Below are 25727 nucleotides of genomic sequence, written 5' to 3'. Positions count from 1 at the left end.
CTAAAACAGCCATGAAGACTAATCAAATTCACATGTAGTAATACACGAATTCATTTAAAATATGTTTTGCCGCAATCTCAAGATCCAAAAATTATTAGATCAACAGCTTATGTAATCCTTCCTACCTCTCCACATTCAACCAATCCCTTAGCGGGATCGATCGATGGCTTTGTATCATACAACCATGCAAACAGCATCGCACAAACCTGGTAGTCACGCATCCAGACAATACCCATCCCCACTCTCAACACCCTCTCATAGCAGATCACAAAACCAGACAGAAACAGCTGAAATTAAAATGCAAAAGAAAATGCATGCGAGGGGTGTCTAATTCAGATAAAATTAGCCAATATCAAAGTACTCAAGTCTAAATGGATTTCCTCTCGAAGAAAATACCAAAACATGGTCAAATACCCCGGCCCTGGAAGAAGATATTGGCCTGTTGGCCTTTCCAACAAAAACCACAACAATCAATAGAAGAAGAAAATGAAAACTATTTGCTGCTACCTTTAAATATTATTAATGAGCCTGTCTCAGAATCAGACATTTTTCCACAGCATTCCAGAGCTGTGCGCTACATAAGCACGCTAATTTGGTGACCACCAGTCTCCTCGCCAGATCTTCAAGAGACTGAAAAATGGGAACCAAAGTAAAGCAGCATAAAACTGAACTTAAAACATCCAACAGCTATAAGAAGACAAGGCCTCAAACATGCCGCCTGCGTCATATCTGGATCTTCAACCAGCCCATATATCATCCGGGATTTATTTTCACAAGACTGGAAAGTTCCCATTGTTTTCTCCTGGGCTTCTCTTTATTTTATAAAGCAATCACACAGGTAAGCAAACAACATTCTATAAAAATAAATAAAGCCAGCCTTGTCATCGTTAGTCACTTCGTCTCTTAACTATGATCTTTCTGGCATATATCCTAGTGCCAGTAGCATCCTTATGAGGTCCGGTTCAAGACGGTATGGCCTCGGCCCCTCCCAGCATAGCCATATCCTCGTCCATAGTATGAGCCCCTTGTACGCCCACCACGATGGCCACGCCCACCACCTGGGCTGGGCCGATGCCTTGGAAAATCACCAAAAGTCTGCACAGAAGAATTATTTGTACAGCAGAATCTCTATAAAAGTGGTATACAGGTCAAGATCAGGAAAGTGTTCAGCTTACCTCTGTATCTATTTTCAACTGCTCGGAGAACTTAGTTCTCCCAATCCTCGTACCATGATCGAGCGAGTTGGAAGAGAGTGAATCAAAGAACTCGTCCTTAGAGTAAACAGGCTTTAGGAAGGAAAAATCGTCAATAACTGGTTTTTGTGATAGAAAATCAAATATTTAAACCGGCAAAGAAGTAACGATGGTTTCAAATGAACAATGCCGATATGTAAACAACTGGCAGAACAGTGATGTTTATTTCAGAAGAGCATGTCATGATACCTTTATCTCCAATTTTATGCACTCTGGAGCATTGTCCTCCAGAGTATCATCAGCTTCATCTTCTCCTTCCCCGTCCTTTAGCTGGGCTTTGTTCTTACCAAGATGGCCCCACACTTCATCCTTCTTGAATTTTTCATTCATTGCTGTGAAATCAAATTCTTCAGTGAATTTGGTGACAGGGCGCGGATACTGCAAGAACAGAGACAACGGTCCATTTCATCAAATAAGTAAACTACATCAAGATAGGATACATTCCGTATCTGCATAAATAGATGGCAGGTAAATAAAGGTTTGCAAAGGTGCCCACATGCACGAGCTTGCAATCGTGAGCTTGTGTCATGGTCAGGTGTTTAGTCATGGAAGGACGGATGCATACTGATGTAACTATGAAGGAATATCACTTTGTATGTTGTAAGAACCGGGATTGCCTCAGTCGTAAGACACCACTTTAAACCCGGAAGTTCTGGGTTCAAGTCTGGACTGAGGTATCCTCAAAATTTTGACCCAGGTAATAATAATACAGGTGGGACTCCTTCCTGTTCTTGGAGGAGGACGAGGTGGATGCAGAAGCAGAAGAAGAGTACATCTGGTGCTTGAGCTGCCAATGCAAGGATGGAGGACGCATGCATGCTGATGCAATTATGAGCAAAACATGCATGCCAATATTAATTATGAAGGGCACATTAATGCATCATTCCACATAGAAAACCACATGTGAAGCCCACAATTCAATTATAATTGCTAACAGGTAGATTTAGAAAATTTATTGATTTCAATAAATTTGAGGTGCTTGGTTGAAAATCCTTGGTAAAATTAGATCAAACATGTTTAAATTGAAGGATCCAAAAAGCATGGATAGACCAAGTAAGGAGTTATTAGAGAGAGATTAGAGCAAGATTTCTATACCAACCGGTACCACACCATACTGGTACCGAACCGGTATGCAATCTCATACCGTACCGACACTCAATACATCTCGCCGTCTCGTACTATACCACATATCGACACTGTAATAAGATGGTACCGGTATGGAGTTCGGTACTGAAACAGCGAACCTTGGTTTAGGGACAATGAATTGAGTGGATGCAACCTGAAATAGGAATTCTAGTGAAGGTCCATAAAGATGGCTACCAATTGATAGAACACTGGCCTTTTTTCATTTATTGTGCTTAGATAGCAATCAGAGGTATATGAAACAAAAAGACATTATTGAAGGAATCCCATGTGTTCAGGGTTTGGAAAAGGGGGGCGAAGGATATTAAACATAAATTGGAGAAATAGCGCCTATGTACACTTCTTATGCACTCTTTTCTACAAGATCATGTGGAAGCTGCAGTTTTCAGAATCCTTCAAACCACTCTTAATCACATGCTGCCACATCAGCTCCTAATAAAGGGCATACAAAATGCTAGTATTTCTTCCCTTGTAAGAAATTACGGGGGAGTGAGTATGCATTCCAATTGCATGGATCTGGTTTGGAAAAGAATCATTATTTAAATCCATTAACATGATCTTGAACTGGTGAAGCATAAGTTGATATTTTGTTTATATATTGCATTTTAATTACATAATAAACTGGAGTTAATTTATCCAACTGGAATCATGCTGCATCATTTAAAAGCAAATTCAATAGCCAGTGCTAAAAGAACCAATTGGCTACTCCAAATGGCCATCACGTGGTGACACAAATAGGTAGCCAAGACTTCAAGAAAAGCCCTCCATAAATGTTAAATATGCAGACATCTATGTAAATTTACTTATTTGTGTACTTCACCTATATGTATTGCATGTAGGTCTCACTTATCTATTTGATATTAACATTGATCTAATTTGATAAACTAACTAGAGTTGTTTATGAGATCAATGGAATGCAAATTCATGGACCAATATTGAGCTTCTATATTTTGGCTTAAGAAATGGGAGCAACCACATAACTCATAACTCATAAAAAACTTAAGAAAGAAAAACAACTATATTTTGGCTTGATCAGAAGCTTAGTTTTCTGAAATGGGAGCAGATTCAGGAACTGGAGCATGGAGTGCGGCTCTCGAAAGAAACATAGAGCGAGGAAACACTTAGGTAACAGGTGCCATAGCACTATTCAGAATGACCATAAAGCAGATGCAGCAACATAGAAGTTTCTCATGATGAAGAGAATGAGATAAGAAGACACTGATTGTTCACGACCCCAAGGCAACATTTATTTGGAAGCAATCTCTCAACCTATTGGTTAAAGTAACACCAAAAAAACATCTCAAGTAGGATTTTCACGTAGAAGCAAATGATTTATAAAGCTCTCTAAACTTGGCTATTGATAAATCCTTCTGTGAAAGTTATCAGAGGATAAAATGCAGTACGATGAAGAGAATATCAACACAATAGTAGGATATAAATATCAATAACACACAATCCTACAACTGTTTCTTGCTCCATACATACACATATACACACACAAAAAAATAAAAGAAAGATGCAAGTACACCACAATATACTTGCGATAACATGCCAAAAATAACATGCAAGTATGAGAAACCTTAAGAACCACTAATGGGGGTTACTTTCCAATCTTTTTCCTATGTCAACACTAAACTGTGTCACTCAACTCTTTCAGTTTACCTCCAAGTATCCACACCAGACACTTAAACATGGTTTGTGTGCGACATTCGGGATGGGACTGCAAGAAATTATTGTAAATTAGAAGGATCTGATATTTAGACACATTTCCACACTCGAAAATCACACACAATTTTACGTAACATAGGTACTAGAAGGTTGCAGAAGTCTCTAGTGCAATTATCTAAAACTCGGTATATGAGAATTCAAATTCAGCTGAGTCAGATTTTTCTAGATCTTCAGCTGAGTTGGCTCCAAAAATCAATTTGTCTGTCCTATGAACTGACTGAATTCACCAGATAGTGATACGTTCTAGGTCAATGTAAGTTTAGTTCCAAGACCTACAACTATTTAGCTAATATAGACATGAATATTTTCCAACGTTCAGTCCATAGGCTGATGGTGAACTGCAGAATGCAGCTATTGGAGAAGACTGACTGCTGACCAAGCAATGTATGAAGCTCGTATAAACTAGCAACTTACTAAAGGGCACAACTATACACTCTTACAGCAACTTTATAAGGGAATTACTTGGAAGTACTATGCATTTAATAAAATCAGAGCAGTTTTTCTACAAGAAGTCATTAGTATCAGACCACTTATTAAATGAGAAAGAGTGAAAGACTTTTCAGAAGGCACAGTAGATGGGAAGAGTTGGTGTTCATCTGATGAAATATGACCAGGGATGATGTAATTGCGTTTGGGAGAAAGTAAACCTACAAACTACCATGCAACATGCACAAGCATGCATGCACATGTTTTTATCACGCATATGCACGCGTGCATGCGCACAAAGAGATTCAGTGAGAAAAGCCAACTTTGCACTAGCACTTGCAGAGTCTTACAATAGAATTAGCTACTGAAAAAGACAAGTTCTAAAGATACAACACATTTTATACATTTTTGGGCGACAAACTTTAGAAAATGCATTGAATTATTCAATAAGCTTTGCATAAAAGATGAATCAAGAGGCTATGTCCAAGTTTGCTGCTATATAGCTACATGTAGCATAGAACCCCTTGCCCTTACCCTTAATGTGGCATAGAATGCTTCAAGAAGTTGAGAACCAAAAAAAATGAGGTAGGTTTTCCTAACTCAGGTTTACGTAATAATTTAATATGAAGCTCCGTTAGATGTTCTCCTATGTCAACACAAGTATTTACCCTCTAAAAAAATATCTGACAAAGTATCATGAACAGAAACTGGTAGATTAGGAGATAAATTATAGGTCCACCTCACCAATGAAGAAAACAGGACAATCATTTCCTTAATTTGCCGCAAGGTGGCATCAGTTGTATGGGATCAGGAATGATATCCTCAACCAAGTCTTGAATTTGTAAGATAAGTAAATGCTGTAGAGCATTTAAAGCTTTCCATACTGTGCTGATATCTTTGTGAAAGGATTGTTCAAACATATCACATATACTTCCATTCAGGAAAGGAAGATAGATTGACGCCCACAAATAGATCCTACTTACAAAATGCATTCATAAGTGAAAAATATATTCAATATTTTAAGCTAATGCAATGTTGTATGATATTCAAAATCCTGGGCACAAGGGTACAAGATTCGTAGAAGCATGGAATTATGGACATATCAGTATATGTTTAGAGTCAGTGGCAGTATATAAAATACAAAAGACTATCTAAAAAATGGTTATAGTTCAATTTTATATGAAATTCAGCTTACCTATATAAAGATGTTATGATTGGAAATTTATGTGATATTTATGCTTTTGACATCACCTACAATCACTAGTTGAAATCTCATGCCTTACAAAGCTAGCCAGAAATCTCATGTGATAACTGCCAATAATCAGAAGAAATGGAAGAAAATAGAGATGCAATACCCTGTTTCCTCTTCCTCTTCCACGCCCCCTGCTGCTGTGATAAGTCTGCAGAGCAGCCCCATTTGGCTGGATAAACAATTTATATATCAAAATCCAAATCAATTCGAAAAAGATTTTCTCAAAGAAAGAATATCTGATGTATAAGAAGTAAATTCGTAGCAGTAAAATCCCAAAATAATAACTAAATATGAATTTAACTTGTTCATCCTCTCATTTAACCAGTCCCTCCATTCTACCAGTTTACAGAAAAGATACAGGAAACTACTTTAACACAAAAATCAGCATCACTTTTTTCTCAACTCAACTCAACTAGCGCCTAATCCCAGACTAGTTGGGGTTGGCTGCATCTCTTTATTCAAAACAATAATACAAAAGCCATACTTTGGAACAGTATCACAAGTGTAATGACAGTAAATCAGGGCAGCAGATGTTATTTTGGTGTTCCAAATCAGTTAAAAGCAAAGAAAGAGCATGGTTATGAAGTAATAGTTTTATCTTAGCTATACTGGTCTCCTTGGATGCCAGTCATTTTCAGAAACTGTGTTATTCAAAGTCCACTCCCAAACTTTCTAGAGAGCAAACCACACATCAATCCTAAGGTTGTTCCATTTTAACCAATTCTGATTAGACTAATTTATGCTCCTGCTTTCAATTATTCAGATCGAGAAATTGATTTTTTTTTCAAAAACCATTAATTTAACTATTAAAATGCTATATCAAGTAGAACAGAAAACTGTGCACATGTTTTTGAAATGTTTCCAGTCTTATCATCATATGGAATCTAATTTCATCAATACTGCACCAGAATCCTCAATTATCATAAACCACATTCCTTGTAAATCATGAATAAAATGGTCAAAGATTCATCTGTGACCATGTCAAAACAGGCATATACATGCACCCCCATCATATTCAAAGTCTTAGCTACACAGAACAAATCTGGATATTTTCAGTTTCAATAATCTCATGCAATGCAATCCTTAAGGAATGTTAAATAGATCCTCACATATGGTCCAAAAAGATCCAACACTCATATTTCAACCTCTCCCCACTTCCCATTCCTTGTTACTCTTTAGGCAAGCCCAAATAGGGTTTCTAACAAGCCCTCTAACTCTAAGATTAGTAACGTTCTGCTTTTCTACTTTTAATGATCTAATTGTTTATCTTGTTTTGTCCACTTTCTTAGAAGGTACTTATTTTTGCAACATGCATTGTAACTCTAGGGTTTGCAAGTTAATTTTTCAAATTTAAAGCATACATTATGGATAAAATTGAATAAAACAGCACCTTAACTTGAGTCTAAACTCTAGAGTCTAAAATAAGATTAATAACAGATCACAAACTGGAATGTTTAACTATATTTCATGCATGTAATGTTCCAACCAAGGAAATCTTAAATCAAACATTGAAATAAGAAGTGCTGCACATAATATTTCATAATTGGCAGACAGAAATATAATAAAAGCAAAGAGGCACCAATACAAATGAGATAGCAATCCAAAACAGCTATCTAACTCAACACAACTATGGGGTAAATGTAAAAGCAATCTATAGATTCTTGGGGCTCAATTATGTGATGGAAAAAGATGAAAACAAAAACATATATACAAAGTAATGTGAAAGGTAAGATGAAAGATGAGCAAAGGATAATAAAGAACAAGGAATATAGTCATTGATTGACAAATTATGCCACTGGAAAATATGTAGCTTGGGTGAAAGGACAATCTTCAAGACAACAAGGTCCTTTTATTAGACCCGAGCAAATTAGGCTTGGCTAGCCTACTCCCAATCCACCCAGCCTGGTTTTGGGTGGGCTCAGTCAGTATTTTTCAAAAAGAGGCCCATAGATTTTCAAGCAAGTCCTAGGTTGGCTAAGATTTGTATTGGCCTAACCTGACTCAAGATTAAATAAAATATATAAAATAGATTTTATAAAATACATTATACTATATTATTGAACTAAAATATCTACACGATCTTATCCTAAATGTTTTGCACCCACCAAATTGTCTCTCCCTATTTCAAAAACCCTCTCCTTTCCATCATCCGCATCTTTGTCACCTAATTCCCTAGACCTAACCTGATTGTTCCTCAGGTGTCTATCGCCATTGCCCTGCAAGCCACACATTGGCCATCACCACCAACCCCTTTCCCCAGCTCCTCCCATCTAGAGCACTTTCTCTCCCCCACCCTCTCTCTCCCCCCTCTCTCCCCCTCCCCCTCTCCTCCCCCACCCAAAAAAAAATAAAACAATCAATCTCACAGCCTTGCAATCAGGCTCGGCGGAACCGTCCCGAACCAGACGGTTTTGGCCGCTCCGAGACGAGACCAATTGCCGGAGCCAGAGAAGAAAATAGAGAGCAAGCAGGGGAGGGAGGGAGAGGGAGAGGTCGGGACGCCGATGGAGGGCCTGCGGAGGCCGCGGCAGGCCTCCCTCCCTCTCTCCCCCTTCTCTCTTTCTCCCTTTTTCTCTCTTTGATAGTACTGTGCTCTCTCCTCTGTAGGGGTGGCAATTAGGTCGGATCAGACATAAATGGATCAGGTCAGATGCAGGTCGGATCAGAAAATTGTAAACCTGAACCCGACCTGTTTATTAAACAGGTTAGAAAATTACAACCTGAACTTGCCTGTTTATTAAACGGATAACCCGACCCGACCCATTTAACCTGTTTAATAAAAAAAAAAAGTTAATAAGGCAAAAAGGTCTCACCACTCAGATCAGAGGGCTGGGGGAGTTGGAGGAAGCGAGATCGACGGCGTGGGAATCTCTATGGTGGCGGAAATCCGGAATGGCGGCCGCGGAAGAGTCGGTGGTGGAGAGGTCTCACTTAGATCGGAGGGCTGGGGAGTTGGAGGAAGCGAGATCGACGGTGCGGGGATCTCTACGATGGCGGAAATTCGGGATGGCGGCCGCGAAAGAGTCGGTGCTGGTGGAATTGGGCGTGAGCCGAAGGAGCCAAGCTACGGAGCGCGGCCTTGTTGCGGTCCTTGAAGGGGCCGAGGGAGGAGCCCACGAAGGAGGTGGCCTCGTCCTCGGCGACAGCTCGAATCCATCATTCCGATCTTTGCCGCCATCTCAAAACAACGATCGCAGGGAAAGAAGATGAAAGGAATCACCGCGCGAGAGCAGGGGTTTGGGGATTTCTTTGGGATAGGGTTTTGAAGATAGATTTCTTCTTCAATTTGGGAGGAGGGCGCTGCAATAAAAAAGGCTTTGGAGATTTGTCGGTTCGAGGTGCCAGCGAGGATGTGGCCGTAGTGGGGGAGGCCGGTGGCAAAGGGGGGGCGTCGTAGAAGATGTACTCGGGCATGGACTCGGTGCACTTCAGCTGGGTCTCGAAGGCGGCAACTTCCTTCCACTATTGGAGGATGCGCTCCTCCTGGTGAGGGAAGGAGAACTCCCTCCCCTCGCAGACGTCATCCATGGTGGAGGGCAAGAGGATTTGGGGATTTGGATGGCTGGGGGTCCGGAGGAGGCCGGCGCGAGGAGCGAGGGGAACGAGGGAAGAAGCCGATAAGGGTTTTATTTCCACCTAGGGCTTTTGCCTTTGATTCGGTTCTTCAAAGAATCCGTTGGGCTGAGGGCCTGAGGCACTTGTTCTTCTTGATAATAAAAAAACCTTGGCCCATATATTAAACGGGTTAAACGGGTTAGATATTTAAAATCCATATCCGACCCAATTAATAAACAGGTTAAACGGGTCGATCTGTTTACGACCCGAACCTGTTTAGGCCAAACCCAAACATGTTTATGGTGGATCGAACACGGGTCAGGTTGGTGGGTCGGATCATATTTTGCCACCCCTACTTCTCTGTCGGTACTGGCCTGGCACAGCCCGTATCGACTTGTGCCACCAGGGTACAAGTACGGTGCCCGATATTAGTTCCTCCAATCTTGCTTGCAACCAAAGTTCATCGTCTTGGTACCGAACTCTGTACTGGTACCACACTAGCATAGTGCCGATACGGTACGGTATGAAATTTTTTTGATATACCGAGTGTTGATACGCCATCTGTATCGGGTACCGGTACCGAACTAGTATGGTACGCCCTGTACCATCCGGTTCGGGCCGGTACGGCATATCTTGCTTCAACCATCTCTATCCATACAACTTTGCTCCTATTACCCCTTTCTCATGCCCTAACTCCTCTCACGTGACTACCACCAACTCAACTGCACTATCAGTAGGCCCCAACTCCATAATAAAATGTAGAACTGCCATGATTTACTTTGTTGTTATGACAGCCTTCCCTTAATCCCAGCTCGCCTTTTCATGATAAAGGAAATGGCAAATTGGGCCCAATAGAGTTGGTTCAGGTCACCACTCAACTTAAAAAAGTTGGGCTTAGGTTTCATATGTTACCCAAATTCAAGTTGGCTCGAGCTCAGGGCTGGAGTTTCTGCCTAGACCATGCATTTTGATCTAACCAGAACCCAGCCCAACCTACCCAATTCACAACTTTACTTTAGATATAGCAATACCAAAGAATGAGAGCCGAGAGGAGCGGAAGGATGGTGAAGAATAGAGCAGCAGACATCTTTCTCAAAGATCTTGACCAAATTCAGTCAAACCTATCCCTTGCTTCCCTAGGACCCCTCATTATTAAGATTTCTGGGTTTCCTACCAAACTAGTGATGATTATATGGAAATTGAGGAAGTGATGTGTGCAAAAAAGAAGAGGGAAAGAAGCACGTAGATCAAAGGGGAAGAAAAAAAAAGATGGGCAACGGTTAGGTGTTTGATCAAAGCAAAGAACAAGGAGTGGGAGCTGAACCTTTTTAATTGCCAAATTGGACTCAATTTTACGTGAATCCCTAAGAACACTTATATAATAGAAGCCCTCAAAAAGCCCTCTAATAGCTTTCTGATTTCCTTAAGATGGGGCTCGACCACTTTATTTTAACAGACCTGTCGCATTACAATCATAGCATACCACTTGAGTTGCCATGTGATGAGTGCATGTGACAGATTAAGTGAGTGTGCACACCTATCATAGCACAGGTGAAGCAGTCATACATCATAAGGGCCAAAAAATGCACTGAAAAGACGACAATATCAATTGAATATAAACCAATCTAACAGTCAAAATAGAAGAAGAGTTCTATTAAAAATGGGGAAGAAAAAGAAAAGGTAAACTACATTGACTTATGACTTGGAATATGTTTTTACATCTCTTCGTCAAAGATCACCTTCGCTCTCATTGTGCAAAGACTTTCCATGTCAAATGGAGGCTTCGAACACTTATGCAGGTCAAGAAGCATAACCATTGAAACTCAAATCTGAAAACATAGCTGACTAATATGGAAGAAAATAAGACTAAGACTAGGGCGTAAACAATCAGACAAACTAGAGGTTATGTAAAAAAAAGCTATTTGATCTAATATGTATGCAATGTACCTTGCTAGCTGAGATCAGATTAAATTATTGAGACAATCAAAAGAATTAGTCTACAAATTCCAGCAAGAAAGTGAAAAATCCAAATAAAGTTCAGTGGATTGGTGATTGTCAAACCTTTGATCCCTCCTTTGGATGCATAGAAGATCCTCTCAAACCAGTCTTGCACATAGCAAATATTTGACAAAGAACAGGGAGGTCAATCTGAAATTCAAGACAGTGATCTGGAAGGATGAAAAGAGTCACTGTATGACCAGTTCTGTAACACGAAGGCAGCACTATATATCAGGCCTCAAAGGGAAAAAATGTTTCGGTGAGTGTATGGGCTGATTAGGGTTTCAGGTTTCCAGTGAAAAATTGAGGCAGGTAAAGGACTGAAAGGAATTAATAACAGGGGGAAACAGTCCAGATCTAAAGGATGCTTCTTCTGGCTGTTGCTGGACCAGACTGACCAGATTTCAGGTCTGAAGGAAGGGCTGCAGAGACCCAATGATGCCTGGCTGCCATTGTCAATGCTGCGCTAGCCAGGAGTAACAGGGATGGACAGCAATTATGGGTTTAGGGTTTTAGATGGCCAGAAGAGAAAGTAAAAAGAAAAAGATGCAGATGAAAAAGAAAAGAGAGAGAGGGAGCAAAGAATGAGAAAAAAGGGACATCAGAGAAAATAGATTAACCTCTGGACTTGCTCCACTGGGCTCACGCCAACTTCATCTCACATGGAGAGAAGACAAGATAGGAGAAAGAAGAGCTTCTCGTTCATAGGTAGTTTCGTTATAAAGTAAAGCCCCAGGGCCGGCCGTAAATAATATAAAATTGCATTTTTGCTAAAAGGCCCCTCTAAGAAAGAATTTACACAAGATCCCTAACATTTTTTGATTTACTTAAGGCCCTCAACCCCCAAAAATCATAACATAGAAGACTCAAAATAAAATAAAAACAAAAACAGCTAATATAATCACTAAGTAACAACAAATAAAGGACTCAATCATCATCTAGAAAGTATTCACCTCTCATTCCAAAACTTGTAATCCTTCATCAGATCTCAAAGGCTCATTGATCTCCATCATCCTCCAATTGCATAAGCTTAAATTTGTAATCAATAAATTAGGCTTCGTTACTTGCCAACCAACATTCTAGGATGAATGGCAAGTCCTCCTATTTCCCAAGTTGCCAAAATCAAAAAATGTGGAACCAATTTATGGTTGGCATCAAAGTTCAATCAGTCAGCAGCATTATCAAGGCTCACTTACGTGGATAATTTATTAGCTGCTAAATTTGATAAATGACCAGACCTTTTGGATTTACCATATTTATTTGACTGCTCATGTATTGTATGTGCAAATGTGAACCAAAAAGATGAGTGAATGTCATCTCACTTTCTCCATTTTCCTTCATTAGCAGCTAATAACCTTCAGTTTTTTCTACTAACTTCAAAGTTACAATCTGAATTAGTTTCTGGTTTAAAATAAAATTGGAGTTTGAACGTAGATTTTCTCTTCAGAGGAACTTCACCTAGTCTTGGGCAGTGGGTACATGTGATGCACGTGAGAGGAAGTATAGATGGTTGTGATTGCCTATGTAATGAAAAAAAATATATTATTTATGTAACTTGAAAAACACTTTTGAAGGTGATTTCCTCTATATCTCTCCCTTGTACTGGAAGCTAAACTAAGGTGTACTTCTTAAAGATGGAAGCAGTTATCGAGTTAGCAAGAGGGATAAGAGACAGTCTTCCTCCCGTTCTATAAATGTAAAAAAATATTGTCTTGAAACCCCTATCCATTATTTCTTCTTCGTACTTTCATTATCTCAACAAATTACCATGCGTGTAATTATATAATATACCTATATGTATGTGTGCATGTGTGGATGGACGTATCTATGTGTGCATGCATGCATATAAGTAAGGTAGAAAAAAATCAATGAATGGTCATAATCCAGTGAAATGGTGAGATAGGTGGTTCTGATCTTATCTAAATTAGGATTATTTTCCATTAATATACACTGATAAATATGCTCCCATTTTTATTGGCGTACTTCTTTTATATCAAGGGAAAAATGTAAGTCAAAATAAAATGATACACACTAGTGTATGCCCACTTTTTCTTTGCCATTAGCCCTGGCACACTACTGGGCATCTGACTGGCGTAGTATGGTACCATATAATACTATAAGTGCTAGACTATCTACAACATGAATTCAGCATGTGATACTCTAAAGTTTAAATCTTGCGGAGGTGGGGAAATCATCCATAAACACAAAAGACCAGGCTATCTTTGGTCAGCTTTATGAATCAATTGATTCCCATCAAAGCCACATGATATGAAATTGCTAGTATTTCAAAAATCATTTTATATTTTCAGGTTTTTCATTCAATTTTATCTTTAAACCTTTCCTTCTTCTTTCTCGAAACATTTGATGCAAATTTCTCTTCCCAATGGGTCTTCCATAGATGCGCATTGCACATGCAAAATCTATAAAACTCATGTTTAAATTTTTTTTATCTACAAACCTTCCAGTAGCTCAATTATCCATGATTAACCTTTCTAGAAGAAACCCAGATTAATTCCCAAATATTGTTGTCAAATTTCTTATTCTTGTTCCATAGTGCATTATCAGTGCTGATTGCTATATGCATGGATTGTCGAACTGCCCAGTTCGATCCATACTGAGCCGACCTGGCACGGGACCGGGTCAGTTCGCCTGTGGAGTTCGGAACTGAACCCGAACCAGTCCCAAACCGGATAGTTCCGCATGGAACCGGCGCGAACTGGCCGGTTTGTACCAGTTTGAACCAGTTCTCCCTCTCTTCTCCTGTTTTTTATATGATGGGATGTTGGGAAGGCAGTTTCTCAAGCCTTCGTTCAATTCTCCTTCAAACCCTCCACCCCGTGGCCAAAAACGCTATGATTCAAGACGAATCTAGTCCAGAATAAGGTATGCTTCCTCCCCTCTACCCCATTTTTTTATTTTGTTTCTTAAAGCCAAAAAATACCTCAAAAATTGCAAAATAATAAGAGATCATGTCAAAATTTTGAATTAAAAATTAAAAAATAAAATAAAATTCAAAAAGAGTTTGTAAAATCAGAAGCTTATTTAGAAAAATATAAGCTACTCTCCAGCTAAATTTGGTATCCATTTATTCAAGTTTTGACGCGATCATGTGTATAGTAATGTAAGCCTAAATTTTAAAAAAATCATAAATAAGCAGCCTTTGATGCATGCCCGCGGGCCTAAAAAATTATATGTAGCATCCATGGTAGGATTCTACATGAATGTAAGCTCAAATTATTTTTTTTAAATATTTATATTTTAAAACTAATTTTTAAATTTAGAAATATATAATTAATACCAAAAATTATAAAAAATTAGTAGTACATATTACATATTTCAGAGGTATTTTCGAAAGTAAAATTTTTTTTCTGAATTTATTATATTTAAACATATTTTTAAATTTAAAAATTATTAAAGATCTGAGTGTGGTTATTAAAAATTATTATAATATATTTAAAAATTTTAGAAATATTTGTATTTCTCAGAGCTAGAGCTTCAACGAAAATGCTTATAACAGAGCGCATTCCTCATGAAATGAACGTACAAAACTACAACGCCACATGGTTAGAGGGATGGGCTGATGTGCCTCTTGATTGTGCTATTGATTCGGATATCTACGAAAGACATCGCCACTCGATGAGATTTTAGATATCGGTATGTATATTGTACTTTAAATATGTGTAATTAATTGTATCATTTTATATTTTGTATCTTACTAATTGATTTTAGAAAATTCATGTTGCTTCTTGTAGCATGCAATATCTCATTAATCATTTTATATTTTATATCATTTTAAAACAACAAGATGCATCATTTAGGTTATATCAGAATCATAGAAATATCAAAAAATATCAAAAAACATCAAATCATACTTAAAATTATTGAAAAAGTTGAAAAAATAATTACCAATAAATCAAACCTAAAAAGCATTGAAAAAAATGGTGTGCCGGTTCTGGCATGTCTTAGCGTATCGTGTGTCAATATGGTACCGAATTGGTATTGTACCGAACCGTCCGCCGATCGATACAGATCTCGGTACCAGTTGAGCAGCCTTGGCTCTATGATTCAAGTCTAACTCAAAAGCATTGACTCATGATAGATGGTGATATTTCGTATATCCCGTTGCTTTTGCAATAGGTTTTCTACAACCCCTGAATCTTTCTTCATTTTCAACATCACATCCAAGACTTGATTTGATTAACCTAGTTTCTCTCTTAAATGTCCCAAAGTTATATATGAAAAACAGCATTTGTACAGATGCAACAGGATTTTAAAATAGTTCCTCCAAAATAACTCCTTTTGTAAAATCTTTGTTTAATAATTTCAAAAAAGAATAGTTCATTTTAAGCTTCCCATTCCTCACCAATATCATGTTCTCCACGTCTTATTGTAACTGATTAAATCAATCTCTAGTTTTCATATCGCGCTTCTTGATTGTTCCTTCTCATCTTTACGAGAACAACTGAATGGATAAATCATCAATTCATAAGTTGCAAGCATAGCCCTGTGTATTTTAGCATCTTTCCTTTCTCTTCACCATTTCTTCAAACAGAATCTCTTAATCGCAGATAAGACCTTAACATTTTGCGGCCAAGCTTTTCCGCCTATTAAACACTTCTGATTCTCAAAGAAATGATCAATTATAATGTTCCATGTAAGTATTTTTACATTTTCGAGCATTAATTTCCCTCCAATAAGTTGTCTTTAATCAATGTTGCATATTGAGGTTTGATTCCATAACTTTATTCTGAAGTATCATATGGTTTGATTTCTTTTCATTTTTTATTTAGCAGAAAAATCAATTGTTAGTCAATGCAATGTAATCAAACTTTCTCCTATAAACACCTTAAAATCTCTGCATATCAACCTTTCTTTAGTTTAGAGGAAAATAACCAACCTACAAACCATTTAACTGGCATACTAGAGTATCATATACTCTTACCATAGGTATTTGTGATCATCATATCCTCTGTTACCGCAACTTCATATCCAATCTTTATTAGTATTGTTATCTCAAAACCATATTATTTTTTAACAAAAGAAACTGAAAACCACCAACAAATACTTTCTCCCTAGATTCACTTGCATGGATACAAAGGTCTTATCAGAATTGATTCAAATTTTATCCTTCAGTATTACTTATTGTGTACAAGATAATAATATCACCTCTCAACTCCGAATGCCAAAAAGTATAAACCTACTTTCGTCACAGTTATATCTGCAATATTATCGTGCATATATTTTTTAATATTAGATTACACTGCTCATAATCTTGTAGTAAATTGATGTCCTATGCATGTGCAATACCGACTCACCATTATATCCACTACCTCACTAATAGTTGTTAGAGCATCAACATTCTATGTGGTGTAAATGGTACATTCAACTTTCACCGAACAGCATTTTTTCTGACTTCAGTCCATCTAATGCAGGGAAAAATCTCATGTCATTGAAATTGGGCATCACTTTAAAGAGCCAGCCTCGCCAGCCTTCTCACATTTTTTAAAAGCAATGTTCTTATATATTGCTTATGTGAAGTGCACTAGCTTACTAACATCCTATTTCTTAACATGATCAAGTTGGTTTGCCAAAATGGGGACACGCTACAGCCAATTATTGCTCATCAGTCACAAGGCTTGAGTTTTAGGGGGATCAATGAGAACCAGATCAAGATTCATCTCATAAATTCAGCCTCTGTTTCTTATGGCTTGTACTTCAACACCTTCTACATGTGATGTTCACATTCAGGGGGGCAATTCACATTCTTGAGATGTGTGAGAATGATTGTCAAAAGGAGTAAAATGTCTATATTAATGGAATATGATCATAAACATGACAAGATGTTAAAAGAACTATTAACTTATAAAATACAGGTGTGGAAACAAAATAAAATTCAAGGAGTTAGCAAGTTCAAAAAACATAACATGGGAGTTAATAGATTACGAGCATTTTTCTGGCATACCTTCTGCTCAGTTGATTTTGGTAATGGCAATATGGGCTCCTTACTTTCAGCTGGAGACAATGCAGTTGGTTCAGCTATTAATGGTTTAACCTTAGCTTTGGGTGGGTTAACTTCTACATCTTTGTTGCTCATTTGTGATGGCTCGGAGAAAGCAGACATGGAAGGGCCAGGCTGCGACAGCTGACCTGGAGTTACCAATAGTAGTGATGATTCGACTTGGCTTGAACTGGATGAGCCAATAATGGAGGACATGGCCTGGGATATAGTTTGAAGAGTAACACTGGGACTGGGAACTGTCCTCATTTTGCTACCAATGATGGATGACATATTCTGAGAGAGAGTTGGAACAGACTCAAAGGTTGATGGCGTTACAAATGGCAAATTACTAGCAAGAGCTGCTGCAGGACTTGCGGCAGGAGGAGAAGTGATAGGAGGCTTGCTTGGCATCAGACTCGCTGATGTTTCAGGAGCTAATGCACTGGCATGGGCAGGAGCCAATGTTGGAGGTGACATAGATGAGGTTAGACTAAGGGCGCTACTACCAGGTGGCAATAGAGGAGGAGGAAACTCAGGCAAACTTGGAGATCCAGATGGTAATGATGCATTAATTCCAGAATATTGCAATTGCTGTTGCATGGAAGGAGGAATTGGCAATCCAGGTGGTGGACGAAGCAAAGGTGGCTGTTGCAAATGAGGAAGCCCGGATGAGGGTGCATGATATCCCTGCCAATACATTGGCATTGCAAGCCCAGAGCCATCTGGATTTGGCAAAGGTGGTGAAGAGCCCCATGATGCTAAGCTTCCCCCAGGAGGCAAGCTGCCTTGAAAAGTTGACCTTGGGTGCTCCAATTGAGTCGCATGGGAACTGGGATCAGGTACAACGCCACTTCCAACAGAAGGCAAGCTTGTAGTTGTAGATGCAGTTGCCGGACGAGAGTAGTGTGACTGCACAAAATTGACAACCTTGCTGAGTCACAGATTCCTAAGTTAAAGCTCTATTTTACAAGGCCAGTTTGCATTACCTGAATAATAGCAGGATCGCTGTGTATATGAGCAGTCTGAACAGGTGGTGGAGACTTAACCTGTAAATCCTGAAACCAATGCAAGATAATAATTAAGAATCAGAAAAAACGAGCATACATAGGAGTAATATTTGAAGTCCCAGCATACATCAAATAAGAAATATAGATTTTGTTTTTAAGAATTCTAATTACCAATTTTTATGCACAGAAATGAAGATTGATGGTTAAGTATCCCCACAAATAGACACCATCATAAGTTCATCACAGAGATGTGGATGGGTTGCACTCCTTATACTCAGTGGCCATCACAAACAAATGTTCACCGCTTGAATCAGTAGATTAATAATGTCCAAGCAAAAGAGAGATATAACTTAAGGCTAGAAGTTATTGTTGGATAATTTTACAGAATAGCAAGTCAGAGAGAGAGAGAGAGAGAGTTGGCTAACTAACTATATCATGTGGACCATCAATTCTTCAACGGATGACCAACATATGGGAAAATATAGAAACATGATGACAAACACTCATGCATTAAAACTGATACATCTTACTGATCTCATGATTCACATTCAACAGAATTAGCCAGTATCTAACAACAATGAAACACTTAAAAAACTTGACCTGAAGTTCAGTAAGTTATATGATCTTCATAAAAATATAGCTCAGACACATGGAGATCCAGAACTTGGAAGAATGACACATCACCAATGACATATGGAGATTCGGTCAAGAACATAATAGTAGGTACAGCATTTACTCAAAAACCTTAAGCCTAGCAGTATCAGCAGGTTTGTAATTGGGCATTTAACTGAAGTTTGGGAAGAAGATAAATAAATGGGTCCAATGTGAATTTTGTATTTATTTAGTTTATCTGCCACAGCGAAGATATACTGTGCATGCAGATTGTCCGTAAATACTAATGCATGACCCATATTTGTTCTCATAGTTCGGACTTATTCCTAAGATCTGAACAATAAAGTAAGCTATTTCAGGCATGTTTGTCTACCTTGATATCACTCCCACGAAAGATTATGTACTCATAGACTTTGTCACTAGCAGGAATTTGTGGACCATCCTTCTTTCGTCCTTCAGTTCCGAACGATCGCACTACCAAGACAAAATAGCAATTAACAATCAATGGGGGTTATTTCAGAAACACATAAAATCCTGCAGACCAAAGAAGTAACAAGCACAAAATAATTTTGCAAGATTATAATGTTCCAATATTACTAATACTGAAGAGAGTTGAATTGTAAGGAATTAATAGAGCAGAGCTATTGTGGAAATATTGCATATATTTCCTCAATGATAATGGAAAGAACTCTTAGTATGCAAATATGGTGCCAGTAGAGTGCTTACAAGGAATGCAATATTATGAAAAGTAGCAACAAAGTAAGCTAGCAAGCCTTGCAATTGTTGGGCATCTTTATAGAAATCCAAACAAATGACTGTCCATTGCAAGAATATAACACCATAAGCATAATTATGATTAGATAAGCTGATGCAATATGCCCAGTTCCAGACAGCTGTAAAACATGCAGCCTACATGTCTTGACCAAAAACCAAGAAACTGGCATGAGTAGGAGAAGCTTATTGGAAAAATAGATGGTTAGCAAGACCCATGTGCAAATTCTCAGGCACTGATATAAAGATCAGGACTGAGTCGTAAAACGTAGAGGGTGTTAGATCAGATCATCGATCAAATTGTGGGTCATAGGAGATTTTTTTTTATTGTCTTCAAAATTTTAAAAATATAAAAGAAATGTTAATTGAAAAAATGAGTCAATTGTAAAGTAGATGAATGAAGAATAAAAAAGTCATAAATATAAGAAGTCTAGTTTCCGCCATCATAAGCCCATACATGGAATGTCCAGCAAATGAGACATCATGTCTAGTTATTAAAGATATTCATATATTACCTACTAATTCCATTATCCTTTAGGATAGAATATTTTTAAAACAATAAATCTTGTGATTCCAAAATGCAGGTTGGACTCCGTGGCCATTGGTTAAGAGTCCAGCACATGGTAGGACTCTGAAGTTTTCCTATTTCATAGTTCATAAAAGAAACTTTCCAACAAGAGTAGAGAACTAGAGATCATTGTCCAAGCAGATAATGGGCTCTCTTACACAAGGCTTCCTTTTCCGACAAGCACACGCAATCCATATGCAACATGCTAGTCAGATTTTGATAAAATGTTGTAAAAAATACAAAATTGTATCTCTTGCTTTTAAGTCCATGAAGTCCAAAAAGTCCGTCAAGAAAACAAACTTGATTGAGCTATGTCAGCAGGGGATTGCTCTGCTTCACTTTCTCTTACTCGTTCTATGGAAAGGGGTGTCAGGGGTAAAAGTAAGTTATCATTTCGTTCGTCCTTACGTCCTCACTTTACTTGTTTTTTTAGGGTTATATCTCTAGATAAAATCGTGTTATAAAGCTCGTTTTCTTTTTCTTTACCTTTTAGAAGTTAAAAACTCTAAGAGCTTGTCCATTTTACATGCTTGAAGCTTGTAAATGATAAATAAGTAATTTAAAATAAAATGGACTTCCATATATTTCCATATATAAATAGCATGATAAGTTCAATCTTATGATCCAAAGTACGAATCTAGATCTTATGATCATGACTGATCCCAGTAACAGGATGAAATCCAAATCACCTAGTGCTTCATTTGGATCATAAAATCTTAACAACAATATTCTCAAGCACCATCTAAAAAAATAAATAGTTTCCAACAACGTATCTTCGGTTGGTTTTATTGGAAAGTGTCTAGTAAGGTTTTATTGCCATCATTTCTTCTCATTGTATGTCTGGAGATAAGTATAAAAGTAATTTTCGTCTTAAGAACAGTAATTATTGTTTTAAGAAAAAGAAACCCAAAATTCCTCCATCTTTCCATATAATTAAGTTGCCATCAATTATAAGATTTTTTCCCGAACTTAATATGAAGCATAAAATTCATAACACTTTGTTCCTTAACTTGGTAAAACCAGTATGCTTGATATCATGTAGCTCAATATTGTAAAGACTTTCTGAATTAGAAGTAAAAAATTTCAACTATTATTCTGTATGTAAAAATTTATCTAAGATTTTTCAATTTGGTGTGGTCATATTCTTTCGAAGGAATACATTCCAACGAGTAGAAAATTAATGTTTCTCAGTGAATACTTAGAAGGTTTACTGCCATATATTTATTGATCTCCAATAAAAGAGTCCCAATATCCACCAATAGGAATTTAGTGACTATCAATTGTCATCATTATATTAAAGAACCATTATGTTCTTTGAGGATGAACAAGATTTTGTCTACCAAAACTATAAAAAGCAAAGTTTTATAGTAAAGGTAGCCAACAACTTCTGCCAATAACTCTTTCCTCTATAAACTTCTCGCTTGCATCTGTTTGGAACCTTGCATCAGCCTCATTTATTCCTTGATGGAAATTGAAAGTACAAGCCCCTTGCCAACAAAAGTTTAGAAGAAATGTTTCCCTAGCATAGCCGTTAGCCAGTATCTATGAGTCAGCGGTTGCTAAAGAATTATACAACAACTAAGTCACTGATCAAACATGAGGAATGATATACACTTACATGATCATCTCTGTTAACTTCACAGTAAGATCTTTTACAACTACTCCAAATAAAATTAAAGAATATTTTGCTTTTTTCTCAATCCACCTATTGTCAAACCATCATTCCACCTAGATGTAGACTCAACTGGAGGCTATATGTGAATGCAGGATGCACGATAAACTTGAGAGTCTTAGAAAAGCAAAGAGTAGGGTAGATAAAGTAGAGATATCCTTTTCCAATGTCGTACAGTCACCAAACCAAGTAAAGGTTAATATAAAAATTCTACAATTCAATAATGTAACGAGGCCACCAAAGTCGCATCAATTGATATGATTCAGCAGTAAAAGGATCTTTCCACAAATGAAGCATTTTTTAATTTTCCTCAACCACTTAAGCACCATATACAATATTGACAAGGTGAATCTGAGATCAGAAGAGAATAGAGAACATTAAATCCAGATGGCAGTTGTTTGTGCATCATTTTTGGGTTATGAATACATGAAGAGAATTATATTCTTTAAAGAGCCGGGACAGGGTTATAGATATAGATTTCATTGATTTTATTTTCATTTTTAAATATGCTGGTTAATTTGTTAAATAACATAACTAGTTATTTCCTTCTTATCATTTTCTTACTATCATGTTCTCTCACAAATTTAGGCAAGGTTATAATTTTCTCCAAGATTTGTCGTCTCAGTACCAAACCCATACCGGTACCATCCTATTATAGTATCGGTACGTGTTACAGTACAAGACGGCAAAGCGTGGTACAGTACAAGACTGCATATCAGTTCCATACTAGTATGATACAGTGCGTTTGATATGGTATGGTACCAGCTGGTATGGCAAATTTTTGGTTTTTCCTTTTCGTCGTCATTTGTTAAACATGCAATCTTATCTTTTTTAATGCACATAAGGTTTCATCTTTGACCGATCTACTTTCAGTGACTAAAGAGGTTGATACACCAAAACATCACATGCATAGGATTTTCTATTTAAAAGTTAGATATCCTGTCATATAACCAACAAAAGGAAACATATAAACATCAACATTTCTAATATCAGCGAGGGCTTAAAAAGGTTAAAAATTGTTACGGAAAAAATAGAGAAAAATTTTTAATTAAAAACAAAAGCTTGCATAAGGACAAAATCAATAAAAGCATAGAGTAAGACCAAAAAAAATGAGACAAAACTGAGCATGAAGATTTTTTCCTATTGTTCATTTGTTACCAATATGTTGTTATGGCAAGAGTGCAAGATCTAGTGGAGTATCTTGAACTAGAAGAACCTTGAACAGAACAAATTTGAAAGAGGACAAGTGCATAACCAGGTGTGAATTCTGCATCCCTTAAGCCCTACTAACCCCATAAAGGCACATAACAAATTTGCTTGCATGGAGAATGGAATAGCCAAGTACAAGACCAGAGTGCTTGGACTTGCTCTGGCAACAGAACAGTGAAATTTTTAGAAAAAGTAAAATCTAAGAAGTATCTCAAAAAGAAAAAGCTCTAATACCCTCCAAATACAAAAGTTATTGCCATATGGAGGTATGGAGCTTGAACTTGAATAGAAGAGGTATCCTACTTTGTAAATTGGGCTTTGATGCATTGATGTGCAAAATATATCCATATCCCAAATTTCAATCTTGAGCACAATGCAGTGATTCATACAATAAATATTGCTAATTAAACAATTAAAGCCCAGCATAAAAACTAATCTTTCCACAAAAGAAAAAAAAATGCACCTTTAAATTATGTATAAGTCCATGCTGAATTATATGCAGATCTCATTAGAGAGCCATTCCACACAAAACTTCAAAAGGACTTTTTATATTCTTAAGAAAGTGTGACATAAAAAGAATTCCATCATGAAGAAGAATTCCATCGCGAAGAAAAGGCCAACCTAGCAAAATCTTGAGGGAGAAAGAAATACGTACAATGCCGCAAGGAGAAAAACTCTACATAATCGAGAATTACGTTAGAATAAGAAAAGATTACAAACATGTGAAAAAATAAACGAAAACACAATTTAAGGGAAAAGAATAAAAAATAAACGAAAAAGAAAATACTGAACCAGTGAATATGAGAAGGAAAATAATTGTGAATTAGCAAAAACAACAACTAAATCCCCTACGAATGAAAACAAAAGAACCAAGACATATCGACACAAGCAACATCCACGTCAAAGAACACCTTGAATAGAAACCAATAGCCCAAAACCCTCGAAGAACGCCTCAAGAATCCAACTTTACACTAAAAGTGACCGGAAAACCACATAAACCTAAAGAACCAAGGCAAGAAGAAAGAGAGCCGCTACCGTTACGCAATCCAATGCTGGATTCCTCGATGTTGATATTGTAGAGGATACCCTCGTATCTGATCTCGCTCTTGGAGGTCAGGCTGATGAGGCTCCCGATGTAGGAATCGGCCGAGGGCCCCGATCTCGAGCTCTCTGCGGCCATGGCCTTCGCCCTCGCGCGGCACCGATGCGAGCCGCCAAGATTCGTGCGGTTTATATACAAGGAGGGAGAGGAGGAGAGGGCGAGAGACCACCCCAACGAGGAGACAAGGTGGGGTGGTGATGGAGAAAGATGAGAAGCAAGCAGCCCCCCACAGCTTCCCCTCTTACTTTTGCCACTGGTTTTGACCCCTACCGGGCCCCATATATATCGGATTCATGGTGCATGTACGGGCTTCGCCTGGGAATTGCGAGATATTTTTCTTGGTTTTTCCATTGGGTGCCTAGGTTTTTCCTCTCTTTGTTTTCAGATAAAAACCGAGGTTTTCTCCTTTACTATTTGAGAAGAGTCCCGCTGCTCGGCCATGCCCTTCTAGTTGTAGCCTTTAACCAGTCTTCCTAATAAAATTTTAATTGAAATTTGTGAAAATTAAATTAATATGCTTGAAAGTGTTAGATTAGCATGGAGCCACTTTGAGCCCGTTCTCGCATATTTAGAGGCACATCGTCCTTTGTGCTGCAAGTGAATATACTACTTGTTCAGAAAATTTCATTACATAATTATTCGATTACATGATATTATAAAGTTTAAATTGTTATCCATGCTATTAGGTTTATTATGACATGTTTTTTTGGATAAAATCATCCATGCAATGGCATTTTCGTAATAGCTAAGAGGTGAAATTATAACCATGATACTTTACTTCTTTGTCACCGAATAAAGGACTTTCATAAGTTTGTGAAAAAATAGGATGTTTGTAGAGTTCAAAAAAATCGACCTATATTTGACAATATAGATAATTGCCAACCAATAAATGGTCTAGAAAAGTGATTATGAAGACCATTTATAGGTTAATATTAAATCAATTAAGTCGGGCAATATGATCAGTAGCTTTTGCTGGACTCGTCGGACTTTCTTTTTCAGAGAAATATTTTCTTGCAATGGCTAAACGTGCATGAAAAATTCTTCAACCCGCTTATATTAGCTTGGCAATTCAATATTCAACCTGCCCCTGTGTATTGCATCAATTCTTATGAGTTGCACTAATCCTTCATGCGATATGAGAGAACTTTTTATGTGCACATAACAAGCACCTCAAGCACTACTTGTGTTGTCATGAAGTAACTTCTTTTCTTTTTGTTTTTTCTTTGCTTCCGACTTACTTTTACCAAAAATAAAAAGAAAAAAACTCCATTATTTGGATAAAGATCGCGTATCTAAATCAAATTGCTAAGCAACTTGATGGAAAGTTTATTAACTTGGTCATTTGGAGGTTATTTATTCATTCAAAAACTCTAAAAAAAATCAAAATCTACCATCTAAAACTCCCATTCCTTATAAAATAGCGTAAATTAATT

At 37.5% G+C, this 25727-nt stretch overlaps 1 protein-coding gene across 1 annotated transcript; it reads right to left on the bottom strand.

Annotated features, from left to right (window-relative positions):
- Window positions 1–476: 476 nt before the first annotated feature.
- On the bottom strand, window positions 477–24644 carry LOC103715938 (protein decapping 5). Its single transcript, XM_008803736.4, has 8 exons — window positions 24228–24644; window positions 19346–19446; window positions 18340–18408; window positions 17318–18262; window positions 5906–5971; window positions 1443–1631; window positions 1176–1286; window positions 477–1095 (listed from the first exon to the last, which is right to left on the bottom strand). Exons 1-8 carry the CDS (start codon window positions 24370–24372, stop codon window positions 949–951), a joined length of 1773 nt encoding a protein of 590 aa, XP_008801958.2. The 5' UTR covers window positions 24373–24644; the 3' UTR covers window positions 477–948.
- Between the last annotated feature and the right edge of the window lie 1083 nt (window positions 24645–25727).

Source organism: Phoenix dactylifera, chromosome 4, assembly GCF_009389715.1.
Source record: "Phoenix dactylifera cultivar Barhee BC4 chromosome 4, palm_55x_up_171113_PBpolish2nd_filt_p, whole genome shotgun sequence".
Taxonomy (NCBI): Eukaryota; Viridiplantae; Streptophyta; class Magnoliopsida; order Arecales; family Arecaceae; genus Phoenix; species Phoenix dactylifera.
Note: the sequence above shows the minus strand (reverse complement) of the source record. Positions and strands in the feature narration are given on the sequence as shown.

Coding starts and splice junctions, on each gene's coding strand:
- LOC103715938 (XM_008803736.4), bottom strand. CDS start 24,372: ATGGCCGCAGAGAGCTCGAGATCGGGGCCCTCGGCCGATTCCTACATC. Junction 18,263..18,339: donor GCGATCCTGCTATTATTCAG/GTAATGCAAACT, acceptor AATTTTGTGCAG/TCACACTACTCTCGTCCGGC. Junction 1,632..5,905: donor GAAGAGGAAGAGGAAACAGG/GTATTGCATCTC, acceptor CTGTTCTTGCAG/TATCCGCGCCCTGTCACCAA.